Source organism: Kryptolebias marmoratus, linkage group LG8, assembly GCF_001649575.2.
Source record: "Kryptolebias marmoratus isolate JLee-2015 linkage group LG8, ASM164957v2, whole genome shotgun sequence".
In the NCBI taxonomy this organism is placed as follows: Eukaryota; Metazoa; Chordata; class Actinopteri; order Cyprinodontiformes; family Rivulidae; genus Kryptolebias; species Kryptolebias marmoratus.
Genome location: NC_051437.1, coordinates 7,837,921 through 7,851,683, shown reverse-complemented (window position 1 = coordinate 7,851,683; position 13,763 = coordinate 7,837,921). Strand labels below are relative to the sequence as shown.

Here is a 13,763-nt window from a genome sequence, read left to right as displayed (position 1 = left end):
ACACTCTCTATTTCTGAATTGAGAAAGCTCCTCGGATGAGAAGCGAAACGTCTTCAGCTACAGAATAGAAGTCCAGTTGTTTTTGTTTTTTAACTTTTTTTGAATTTACCATGGCCTGGATGACTGAGAATCTACACCAGCACTCTACTGTAATGTAACTGTTGTAATGACCTGTTCAGACCACATGATGGCACTGTGATCTAATCTGTAACCCCACATTTTTCTTCTTTTTTTTTTTTTTGCTCTTGTCTTAACAGAACTAGAAACTTTGAAGAATCCCCTGAAGAAAACCACGAAAGACAAAGTTGTGAAGGCTGGAGCAGAGGCCAAATAAAAGAAAGTATGAGTTTAAAAGAGCTGGTGTTTTGTGATCTTGCTTCATGTGATCCATAAATATTGAGCAAAAGGAAAGTGATGCTTGAGCGGGGACTGCAGCACCTCTGTGGTTCTGCAGATGAATGAGAATGCAAATAGAGGGAGGGGGGAACTTAAAGCCTTTAGTGGCACTAAGCACACCCCAGAGGCCGCGGTGCAATGTTCTGCCTCAGCAAATCAAGGACGCTGCCTCACAGTCTGAGCATCCCCTTGGCACGCATTACATCCAGTCCATCTACATTTTCATCCAGACAAACACTTGACTCCATATGCTAAGTTGAGCCAATGACAAGAGACAGATGTGTCCTCCTCTGGGAATCCAGTTTGATAAGCCTCCGCTCCACAAACTAATAAATACCCAAACCAAACCACCGGAATCAAAAAAAAAAAGCTCTATTTTACATGAGAATGGATGTGCCTGGAAACCGTACCCTCATACACCAGGCTTTGTCTGGGCTGTAAATGTCAATTTCATGTCAGATTCTTTCTCTATTCATCCATGTCATAGCTTCATCCCTTTGCATGAGAAAAGACTGTTGGTCTATTCTTCTGATTTCTGTAAATGAAAGACATCTTAAAGGTTGGGCTCGGAGAAATTCACATGGTCAGGCACCGCTTCGTAGATTATGAAACCGTGCTCTGGACTGTAAATTAAGTAGTTTGAATGTTTCTGCCATTTTTATGTTTTTACAAAATCATCCTTCCATCATAACATGAAGCTTTTGGGGTTTTTGTCTGACTCTGGAGCAAATTTGCCTGGATATCCACTCCTAGGGAAGACTGACGATTGGGGAGATGTCCTAAATGTTTTCCACTCGCAAAAGATTTTTCTCACCGTAGCATAATGGGCTCCGGATTGTTTGGAAACAACCTTTAACCTTTCCTTGACTGATGGGCAGCAACAGCTGCTTCTCTAAGGTCATTGCTGATGTTATTCCTCCTTGGCATCGTGTTAACACACACCTGTATGCTCCAGAGCAGCAAACTGCCCAAACTCCTGCTTCTGTAGAGGCGCTCACACTGAAGACAATCAGTTAATCAACATGTCTGATCAGCACCATCTGCCAACTACTGAACCTCTCTGATCCCGTGGAAGCACCAATGATGGACTTAATTTAGCTTTTCCACCTTGACTTTTAGTTTAATAAAAAATAACACTGACGGATCTGTTGAGTGTTCTTGTGCACTTGAGGATAGATTTAAATCATTTTAGAACCTGGTAAAGACCAGATCATCATTGCATGCAGCCAAAGCCATAGGCGTTGCAATAAAGTTTTTTGCTTGCTTGGGTGTGTTTTTGCGCTGTTAGCAAAATATCTCATGAACCACTTAAAGGATTTCAATGAAACTCTCAGAAAATAATAACTGGCTGTACATCTACAACTGATTAAGTTTTGGAGTCACCCAATTCAAGATGGCTGCCACAGCTAACTGACCTTAGCTTACACAAAAATGCTTATACCTCAGTGAACTTTATTATAGATCTTCAGCCAAAATTTGGTGAGGTAGTAGCTGACAGTCATTCACACATCCCAAGCATTATTAGTTCATCCATGAGATTCTTCATAATGTGTATTTTCAAAGTTTGACCAAAACAAACAACGTAAAATGATCTTAGTCTAAATCTCTAGCATAAAAAGTAGATGATATGCATTCCTTTAAGGCAGGGGTGTCCAACCCTGGTCCTCGAGGGCCACTATCCTGCATGTTTTATTTATTTCCCTGCTCCAACACACCTGATTCAGTGGTTAAATTTCCTCTTCATGTTCTGCAGAAGCCTGTTAATCACCCATTGATTCAAATCAGCTGTGTTGGAGCAGAGAAACAAGTAAAACATGCAGGATAGTGGCCCTCAAGGACCAGGATTGGACACCCCTGCTTTAAGGAATGCTAAGCCTTCAATTTTATTATGTTCTGATACGTAAACCCTAAAACTGAAAGAGGGTGGACTTTATTTTTCCATGACTATGTGGACAGTCTAAATGTAGATGACTGCAATCCAATAAAGCAAATGACACCAAAAATAGTAATTTGAAAGATAGTAAGAAGATTATTGTGTGTTGCAGTAGCACGTGAACCTTAGGTTGTGGCATGTGGTTCACAGACTTTCACTGTGCCTCAATAAGCTCAAAGTGTTTATTTCTCCAACGGCAGAGAGCAGCTTCCTGATGGATCCTTGCAAGAAGTGTCACAACCATGATGGCCCCATGTGGCATGTTGTTTCTCCGACTCAGTCAGGCATACACAAGTGCAGCTTTCCCCTCCACTGCTTACAGAGATGAGGGTGAGTCCACAGCAGGTGAACCTGTCACAGCAAGCACCTGCAGGATCCTAACAGCCAGCGGGGGAAAAACTGAAGGACAGAGGAGGTTTAGTCATTAAGAGCTCTGCTGCGCCACCAGAGAGATGAACTCAGAAATTTGAAAATGATGTAGTTTAAAGACTAATGTCATTGTTTGAAATTTAACCCAAAGAAAATGTTTAGCTTTTCAAAATCGACTTGCAAATCCTTTTTATTTAGAATACTGAACTTTTTCATTATTTAGCTCGTTGCTTCAGTAAGAAGTAAAAAGCCGTGCCCTTTTGATCTCTCAGAGCTTTGCTCACGCACTATAATTTGTTTAAATGTTGATTTATGAACTAATAGACTGTAATTGCTGCTCAGTGCCACTGTTAATCCAAGCTGTCGGCCTCCTGAAGCACATTAGGCTAGATTTGTATAATGAAGTAATTAGCTCAATTATGACAAAGAACGTAGGGATGGTGAAAGAAACTGGGAACAGGAGGAAAGAAACTACTCGAGAGCCATGAGCATGCTTTCTGTCTTGCTTTCATGAAACCGTCTGTCTCAGAAGAGAACATTTAAATAGTTTTGTTGTGAGGAAATTATTTTTTTTAATTGAAGTTTTCATGTGTCAAAAAGTTCATTTGAATCTACCATTTCTTTATTTTTTTTTGGTTGTTTATTGGTGCCAGTGTTCCAGGCCTAGTTTAACATACCATCTTGTGAATCAATTAATTCCCACTTTCCCTTTTTTTACATCTGAAAATATAAAGCCTTGTGCTTTCTGTTTCGCTTCCTTTACCCAGCAGATGCTGCCATCACAATCAAGAGTGCTCCATTGTCTGCTGGTATTGTCATTGTTATTAGTCGTTTGGATTGCCTGTGGAGGTATCGGCAGGCTCCGGGGGAAGCAAGCGCCAGGCTGGATAATTAGTTGTTCTTCGATGCCAGACGGGCACATTGCCGTCACTTAGAGGGGAAATGGAAAGTGGCGTCGCTATCAGAGTAACACCGGAGCAACCTTTGGTGTGAGGGCTGGGTTCCAGTGCATCTGTCACACTTGCAGTCATAAACCTCTTGGCAAGGCAATGGCGTCCCGCTATAGTTTAGCAATATACAGCACAGAAAAGGCACTATTCTTGTTGTATTTGTTGGAATTAGCAGTAGTGTGGTGGAACTGATTTTGAGTTTTTTTGTAGACTGGATGATTTGTGTAAATACTGTACAAAATGTAATTATTTGAACAAGAAAAAACAATTCAACTGTTGTTTATTTTTTGAAGCCATTTTCAGGTATATGTCAAATTACCGTTTTATACCCAAATGAACTGAATTTAACGCCCAGGAAGCTCCATCTCCCAATTTCACGTCGTCAAACTTGACCTGTCGGGGTGCTGCTCTGCTGCCTTCTCTGAGAACTGTGATTGATAACGAGGAGCAAAAATACGCCTGCGAGCAAAGTGCCTCCGAAGCCCAGCAGGATGCCGTACAGAAGAGGCAGAACCACATTCAAAGGGCCCCTCGAGTACAGAGGGACAGGCGCCCGCTCCAGGATCAGATCCAGGTCCCGCCACGTCAGATCGCTCACTAACACACACACAGCACAGACAGGACACACACACTTTAACCGCTGCAGTACAAGGAAGACGGGAGCAATTTTGTCAAGTTTTAGCTTGAAGGAAGGACTCAGGGGGAGAAAATAAATAGACAGGTGATAATTACATTTTTGAATCTGTAACTGTCCTGGGAAATATTCTTTGTACAGTGAGAGTGTTGATGTTGAGAAGTAATGAGCTGGAAGCGTGCCCGCAGCCACCACATCTAATCCAGCATTTCATCTAAACACTTAATAGATTCTGGGTTCAGGGAAACATTATATCATTTGTCATTCAGACAATCTCAAGAGGTATAACCCCAAAATCTTCTTTTGGCATCGATAGCGTGAGAAATTTCTGCTCATACATGAGCACACATCCGCAGTCCTGCCTATGTGCCGATTTAAAGTGGGTCTTCGGGTTGTATGATAAATGATAATCTTACACTTTGTTTTCTTCACTCTCTGATGCTGATGGTTTTTTGTGTCCTCATTCGCCGACTGGATGTTTAGAGAGCTGACATATTTGTGGTAGTCCTCGACGTAACGTTTCAGGCTTAAGGCTTTATCCTGGTTGATGTTTTTGCCTACCTCTGGGGAATAAAAAAAAATAAAACACAGAGAAACCTTAATGTTATTTGAGTGTGAAATGTCTATGTACCATATTCCATAGAGCGTAAAGGGATATCCCAGCCATTTTATAGTGGTTTACTGTAGAAAACTTATGAAGAAATAATAGCTTAGCTGCTGTAGATAGCTCTTTGAATATTTTTAGTTTGGAGAAATAAAGGTGTAAGTATGACAGGATCAAGTAAAACTAAAGTAGATTGCAGTTGTCTTAAAACAGCTTCAATCTCCAATTCTATTAATTTTTTTTACATCCCCTTGTAATTTACAACATATGATTACTTCCATGAAACTCTGTTGTTATTGACAATTGCAAATAGCAGTAGAAGCACTGAGAGGTAGCACTTCTGAGGGCACTTCTGGCAGGAATTTCACAATATTTTTGATGAAACAACCATGTCATGCCACACTGATGGCTTTGTAAACGTTTAAATGGTATGCCAGAAGACTGGAGTTGTTTTAAGATGGCAGCGATCGGCTTCGGAAACGAGTCTGCTCAGACAAGCCATTGTTAGCTCGTCAAGCAGATTTTGCCATCTTAAAACGACACCAGTGCTCAAAATCTTATGGTGGTTCATGCAAATGCAGTTATTGAAACCTTTAAACTGCTGTTTGCGAGACAGTTATTTCTACAGAAATATGAAAATTCTTGACGGAAGTGCTCCAGGCTGCTCTGAGATTTGTTGTACTGTAAATACAGCAGAATTGGAGGTGAGGTGAAGGTTTATAATTGGTATCTGCATAAAGCGCTGCGTAATGTTTGAGATCTGAGTCGTTCGAAAATGGCACCAATCTACTTTGGTCTTGCCCGGCTTTGACTTCCCATTAGCTTGTTGGTCTCCAACCTGAGGTTGTTCAAAAAGCTATCTGCAACAGGAAATTCTTTAACTGTTCAGAAATTTTCCACAGAACCTCACTTCAAATTGACCGTAACATCCCTTTAACTCTGATTTAATTGCCGGTGTCTTGCTCTGAACATAATTATTTCTAGCAGAACAGGACCAAACAAACCATTTTAAGATTGCATGTTTGAGCAGATCTCCTCAGAACTGCAATCAAGAGCCATAATTGCTACATTCTACATCACAGTATTCCTCATCAGAGCCACTAATGCTCCGAGTCTTGTCTTACAACTCATCCCCGCATACTTTCCCTGTGTTTTTCTTTAAACTCCAAAGCTGCTGATGAAAGGAGCAGATGGTTTGTTGTCTGGCTGGTGTCAGCTTCACTGAGTCCTCTGTCAGATCATTCACACCTCCTTCTATCCAACGCCACTCGGCTGTGGAGCTGCGCGCACGCTGGACCGCAGCACATGCCAGAGACTGGCAGTGTGTAAACTATGTCACTCTTGAAGCGCCAATTAAAACAAATTTCAAAGAAATGAAGCAATTATAGTCCACTGTTAAAAACTCGAGGAAGCCAAAATAAACCGGTCTTGAAAACACACAGCCACGCACCAAAATGAGGCCCTGCTCCCATTTCTTTTTGTCAAGGGACACGTTGTGGAGCGTGCTCACAGGGATTTGCTGCTATCAACAACGCCGTACATAAAAAGTGATCCGTTTTCATTTGAAAGCTGTCCTGTTTGCAGGATCACACGGAATGTTTCCCCACTGAAGACGGGCGAACGAGTGCTGCAAGGGACACGTGCTTTTTCTGTCTCTGTTTACTTCTCACCAATGGCGATGTCGATTCTGCCGATGTGCTGCAAGGCGCGAGAAAGTCTGTCGTAGTAGGTTTTCTCGCCGTACTTCAGCAGCCAGTCTGTCAAGGCTGCTTGGCACTGAGTCCCACCATCTACAGAACACAAAGCATACGGCTCTCAGAAAGACGGGCCTCTGGGAGTCAGGCTGCTGCCACAAACTCTCCAAGCTGAGTGGACATGTGGTCCCACTTCTGCCTCTTTACAGTTCAGCTCGTTTTTTCCTCTGCCACTGAAAACTTTTTGTTACACTTAATTTCTTGATTGTAACTCTAGAAGTTTCACATCTCCCTATATCCTGTATGTACAAGAAACAAGTTATTAGATGTTGCACTCACTCTTCCTGGGTGTCATACTAACTATGAAGAAAAGTGCTATTTAATATTTTTGTAACACCTACATTTACATGATACATTTTTACCTTGTTATAACATTGAAAAAATAAATAAATCGGAGTTATATGCTTTTATATTATGACAAGAAAAAAAAATTTATAACAAGAAAAATATTTTGTAAGAACATGAAATCCTTATGTTATGATATAAATGTGTATAATGTGATATGGTTCTATTTTTCTATTTTAGTTCTGTAGATGTCCCCTATAACCAAAAAACAAACAACAGGAAAAAACTGAAACCTAAATTACTTAATAAAAGCACACTAAAAAGAAAAACTGGGAAAACCAGTAATAAATAAATAAAGTTTGAAAAATTAAAAGTCTAGCTTAGCCTAAATAAATAATTATCACCTGCTGTCTTTTTGTCTTTGTCTCTGCAGAGCCACCCCATCTCTGAGTTAAATGTTTTATTTTATCGGTCCACTTTATTCATTTTATTTCTTTGATTGCTTCTTGGATAAAAAAAAAATGGAAGAAAATGTGACTCAAATTTTAATAAAAAGAACATGTTAGGACCACAGTTTTCCAAAGTTTTTGGGTTCTAACATCAATATAAAAAGCAATCACTGACAGCTTCAACAAAAAGTACATTTTCCCTCTAAAAATTTTACATTGTTCCTTTATTTCATTCCAAACAATTATCGTAAGACTAAACAAGTCATCGAATTGACAAAAAAACCCACAATAGTGAGTGAAACCCTAATAAACTGAACTTATTTACATATCAGTCATAAAATTACAACCACTGGGGTGTAAAACGAGTGGCACTACTAAGCTCTATACATTACATGTGCTGCTGGCAAAACCTGCGATTTTTGCTTTCACATGAAGGTTTACCTTTGCTACCCACCTAATCATTAAAACCATTTACTCCCCTAACATGTCAACAGAATGCCCCCACTCAACAAGATAAGAAAAAGGGCCTCCTTTGATTTGTGTGGTGCCAAAGGTCTCCGATTACTTTACTAACCCGCAGCAGAAGAGGTGTCCCTCTTGGCTCGAAGGCTGAGATCTAGTTGATTATTTTCTGGTGAGAGGCGATCAATATGCCGGAAGATGTCTTCTTCTGGGTGAGACAGGGCAAACAGGAGGTCCTCACACTCCTTGGGTGTCAGCATCTCCACTAAACGTTCCAGCTGATGGACGCCAATGTCTTCTGCCACTAAACAGCCAAAATCCAGACAGTTCAGCTGACAGAAACAGAACAAAGACTTGTATGCACCACTGTCACATAAATGTGGAATTATAACACACAGCTACGCAGCTAATTCCACATAATGAAGGAAGTAACTGAACTTGTTTTGCAGCACAGATGTGCTTGTGTGGCTTGAAACTTTTAGCCTCAGCAGCTGCAGAGAACAGAAATTGACTAACTCACATTTCACAACAGAGAACAGCATGATCCAAATAATCTAGAAACTGAGGAAGAGAGTTTTATCTCTCTTGTTTCTGGCTGATGAAAAATGTACTTGCACCTTCTGCGCATTCCTCTCACCTGTGTCCTCCCCAAGAGTTGAACTCAGTGGCAAAAAGATGAAAAGGAGATAAATTTTCCAGACCTTCATGGTAACTGATAGAACTAATTCATACATTTCACTGGCAAGGCAGTTTACTTTCAAAATTATCTAGAATTTGTTTAAAAGTAAACAGCTTAAACTAACATGTTGACTTATTGATGGTGGCTAACTCTATCTATCCATCTATCTGAAAGGCAGTTGATAATGTTTTTTTTCTATGTGTCTGTTTGCTCAGCGCAAATCAGAGCACAGATTTTAACAAAACTCTCAGAAAGTAATCATCAGATATCCATCTACAACTGATTAACTTTTGGAGTCAACCTAATTTAAAATGGCCACCACAGCTAATAACCTTAAGAAATCCCAAAATGGCAATAAATCAGTAAATTATACAGATCTTAAACTAAATTTGGTGTGGTAGTAGTTGAGACTGATCCTCAACACATACTCCAGGCACAAACAGATTAAACAAAGTGTCACATGCTCATCAGCAGGTGAAGCGGTCATGGAGGTGGGACCCAAAACCGTTGAAAAACAAAATAGGCTCAGATGGATATCAGCTGCATCTTCTTTAATTTTGTGCACAGAGTAACCACACCAACAACACCAACCTGAACAATGACATACATACGACTTAAATGGAAGTAGAACTAAATTGGGAGAAACCATTGTAAGGGAAACCCAAAATGATAACCAAACAAGAATATTTACATTAAATGAACAGCTAATAAAATGATACATTATTTACAAATCAAGAAAAACAGAACAAACTTTAATTCAATCCCAACAAACACTCAAAACTCAACACAGAAACACCACAATGTGAAACAAAACCCCCTTCCATTCCCTGATGGTGCAGTCCCAGAACCATTTACTGTGCACAAGCCCGCGGGGAAGGTTTTGCCTGTGCACACCTGCTGGGAGAGGGAAATGGCAGAGGTGAGTATTCACAACTAAAACTTATATTTTAACACTTTGATGTAAATCTTCATGTTATGCAATTATAGTTCAAAAACAATGAAATCAAATACTGAAAAAGTAAATCTACCTTTTCACAGAAACCCAAAAGCCACACCCCAAACAAAACTCCTGGACTCAAAATAAACTGAACTACGAATCCAAATACTTTGCTTAACTGTGTTGTCTTTCATTAACCAATATAAATAAAATATAAATGTAACAATGACCATTGTTACATCGATTCTTTGTTTTAAACTTTCGCATTTACAACAACTGCACTTAACTCAAAATATCTCATAAACCACTGAGGGGATGACCCTTTTAGAAAGTAGTCAGTGGGTGTACATCTACAACTGATTAACGTTCAGAACTGAGCCTCCAACTGAGCCTAGAAAACCATCAGAATATCTATTTCAGTCAGTTTTACATATAATGAGCTAAATGTTGGTGTTGTAGTAGCTGAGAGTCTTTTATAACACTACTTGCGCAAAGTGTTGGCATAAAACGTTGTCACTAGCTGTTGGAATCAGCCCTGTTTGTCTGTTAGTAAAATATCTCATGAACCACAAAACAGCGTTTGATGTAACCTTCAGACATTTATCGTTGAATGAACATGTACAACTGATTCACTTTTGGAGTTAATCCAATTACAAATACTGATACTGAGCTAAAACCTGAAATGGTAGCAGCTGAGTGTTTTTCACAACACATATTCATTGCGCAAGATCTCGCAACATCACGTGAGATCACACACAACGTGATTTTCAAGATTTGACCAAAACAGCTATAACTGCTTTTTTTTTTTTTGTCAATATAAGATGATCTTAGTTTAAGACTGACAAAAAAGGCAGCAGATGATATGAATTTCTTCAGGGTATGCTTGGCTTTTAATTATTTTAGAATGATTATTTCACATTAGAACTCATATTATGAAGAAATTAAATCATTTTTTAAATTATCTAAATTTTTACAGAGTAACTGTCAGTTTTTATTAACTACTCTAGAGCTAATTAATGTGTTAATAGAGTACAAAGTACTTTGGCTGTGATTTGATTAGCTTGGAAACAAATAATACTTTAATGAAAGTAATGATGGTAATCAAATATTATGTAAATATAATATTGCCCATAACTGAAAAAATCATTGCTGGAAACAGTTATTTTAGGTAATACGACACATGATGTGGCAAACATTTATTGCAAATAAACTAGAACACTCTGCTTGAACACCAATCAGCCATAACTTTATGACCGCCCACTTAATATTGAGTACGCCCACCTTGTGTGAGCAAGACAGCCCTAACGGACAAATAACATGTGGTGGTGTCTGATACCAGCACGTCAGCAAAAATCTTTTTGAACATGCACATTTTAGGATGGGCTTGCTTTCTGCAAATGCATCAGGTTCCCTCGAACTGGGATCTGAATAGGTGCCTCAAACTGCGTGGTGTGTTCTTTGAGGTAATCTTAAGTAGCGGTGTTTAAATTCATGAGTCTACTCACATAACCATGGGCCAAGAATATGTTACACTGTTGCACACATTATGATTTTACATTTTAAAAAGTCTCCGATGGGAATAGATTGTCAGAAAGCAAACAGACCTGCAGCAGAGAGGAGGCATGCTCACAACCACCCAGATGCTCCGTTGTTAAAATTTTAATTGAACTTCAAATCGCTATTCTGATCTGTTCTGGTTGAACCCTGCAGTTATACACTTTATACAGTTTACTGAAGAATAAAGCCTGGCCTATAGATAGAAACATGTATCATGCAAACATGGAAATGGTCTTGACACTAAGGTACACCAAAGACCTCATTTTTTTGCCTTTCATGTGCAAAACTTGTGAGGATTTTTTTTTTGAAGATGCATCTATGTAGCAGGGAGAAAACTCTTTAATGGCATTATTGTGAGGGCTTTAGCGAGGGCATGTTTTAAATTGTTAATAAGCTTCATCTGCCAAGAAGTAAAGGTTGTTTGTGTGGGCTGAGTCTTAAATTCTCTATGTGGGCAAATGGAGAAAAAAAAATTATGCTCTCAGGTTGAAGAACACAGAAAGCCTGATGTGGGTGGTATAATGGCTCTGTAATGATTTGAGATGTTGCACTTTTAGAAAGAGAGAAATGCAGGGCACAAGGTCAGGAGATTTATTCATGTTCCATTGCAGTTTTTACTTAACACATTTAAGCTTTACATACAGTATGTAACGTACACACAAAAAGGATGCATACACTAGAATATAGAATAGTTGCTTTTTGTGAGAATGGTTTCTGACAAATAGAGCATAAATAGGGAGCAAACTGAGTTTCTTGTTATGCCTTGATAGCCTTCTGGCATTTTGGCCGGCTTGTGAAGTCACATCCCCATGTCTTTTACACTTCACACCACTGAAATCTGGTTAAAAACAGATACAGACTCCGGTGGAATGAAGGATAGAACACATGGAATATTCCTGCAGCATCTGAAAAAAAAAAAGAACAAATGCACGTTATCAAATCATTCTCCTTCATTATCACATTTTCATTCCATCTCAGATTTACCACAGTTCCTCCAAGGTAATAAAAGACAATCCCTTTTCTTTTGCAGGAACAGCAAGTGCTTAGTTATGTTAAGATAAGCTGTAAGCTTTATTTTCCGTGTTAAACCTCAGGATAGAGGCCAACTCTGTAACCTGGTGCAGCGTGTGCAGCGGGGACTGATTTATGAGGAAGCCTCCAAGGTTGAGGAGGTGGCAAGTGAGAGCAGATGGAATTGGACATCGACCTCTCCCTTTTCTTGAGCTGAAAAGTCTGAGCGAGACCAGGCCTGTCTTGCTCCGTCTGTGGCTCTGGGCTCTCAGGCTACTGTTGAAATCCTGGGCTTTGGCAATCTATCACAAGCCTGAACCAAGTGCCTGTTTAGTCATCACTGATGCAAACCCACCTTCCAGCACCTCAAGCCCACTGTGGACTCCCTATCTGCATGCCTCAGAGTCACACTTTTGGGGAAAACACAACGTTAGACTTCAGGCGCATCCCTCAGCTGAAGATTTCAGTCATCTAGGTTTACATCTATCATATCCTTTGACTTGCACACTTTCCCCCACAACCTGCAAAGTCCAGAAATTCTTTTTGATTCTTCTAAACTTGATTTAAAAATGATAATAATGAGAATAAAATACAACCACACTGGGAAATATTTAAAGCACTAAAACAAACATGACTACCTTACCTTGCCTAAAATACTCGACTCACCTTTTTTTGCCTCTTGAGTTCTTTCGTGACTGCAAAACAATAATAAAGCTCAAACTGGTCTTGAAGGGGACTAAAGGTACAACTGACAAGCTGCTCTGAGGCTCCTCTCTGACTTTTTTCTCTACCTCATTCAGGTATTGGTGTTTTAGCGAACTGCACCAACCAATGATATACAAGCACCTGAGAAGGACCACCCATTTGTCTGTATGAAACTCTGCCACACCCTGACATGTGGCATGATTTCATTACCAAAAAAAATAACAAAACTAAAAGAAAAGTAAATGTAAAAACTGTAGTGAATGTAAAGGTAACATCCACACAACCTGATGTAATCATTAAAACCTCATTAACAGCTTACATGGTTCAAAAGCAATGAAGAAGAACTCCAAGGGAGGGAAAAACCTGCACGAGTTACACGCAGTGCTCATCTAATAAGGACTTTTTGTTCATTATTTGATGAATCCCTGCTGCAATTTTCATCCCACCCTCGAGAGTAAACCACATTAGACTAGAACATTTCACAAGCCTGAAACTAGTTATTTGAAAATCTGAAAATGTGGCAAGAAAATAAACCCTTTTGTGCTTATTTTACTATTTGTATGTTTGCATTTTGTCTGTATCTGATCAAATTCACCTCTTCATATCACTGTAAATCACATGATATATTTAACTCAAATAACAGAACATTGCTGCCCAGTAATATGTTGTACAGTCAGTGTATTTTTTTTTTTGTAGAACCAAACGGCTTACTTGACCAGAGAAAATATCCAACGTTCTAACCTATGATAAATGAGGGAACACCTGACATCTCTTTCTGTGAAAGGAGCGACATTTTAAAAAGCATTCCTTCCCCTCACAATGGCAGTGCAGGGGCTTAAGAAGGGGGGAGGGATGGGCGAAGAACAACAGAGCAGAGACATTCCTGAGGTATGGAAAGCTGCAGCACCGAGCCTTACCTGACAACATACAGGTGCTGGTCATAAAATTAGAATATCATGAAAAAGTAGATTGATTTCAGTAATTCCATTTAAAAAGTGAAACTTGTATATTATATTCATACATTACATACAAACTCAT

The 13,763-nt window shown here is 39.4% G+C and overlaps 1 protein-coding gene across 1 annotated transcript; it reads right to left on the bottom strand.

The window, feature by feature from the left end:
- Positions 1–3,911: 3,911 nt before the first annotated feature.
- Positions 3,912–12,810, bottom strand: LOC112450598 (transmembrane and death domain protein 1-like). Its single transcript, XM_025006612.2, has 6 exons — positions 12,687–12,810; positions 8,474–11,914; positions 7,949–8,140; positions 6,557–6,676; positions 4,699–4,845; positions 3,912–4,245 (listed from the first exon to the last, which is right to left on the bottom strand). Exons 2-6 carry the CDS (start codon positions 8,568–8,570, stop codon positions 4,031–4,033), a joined length of 771 nt encoding a protein of 256 aa, XP_024862380.1. The 5' UTR covers positions 8,571–11,914; positions 12,687–12,810; the 3' UTR covers positions 3,912–4,030.
- Positions 12,811–13,763: the final 953 nt, after the last annotated feature.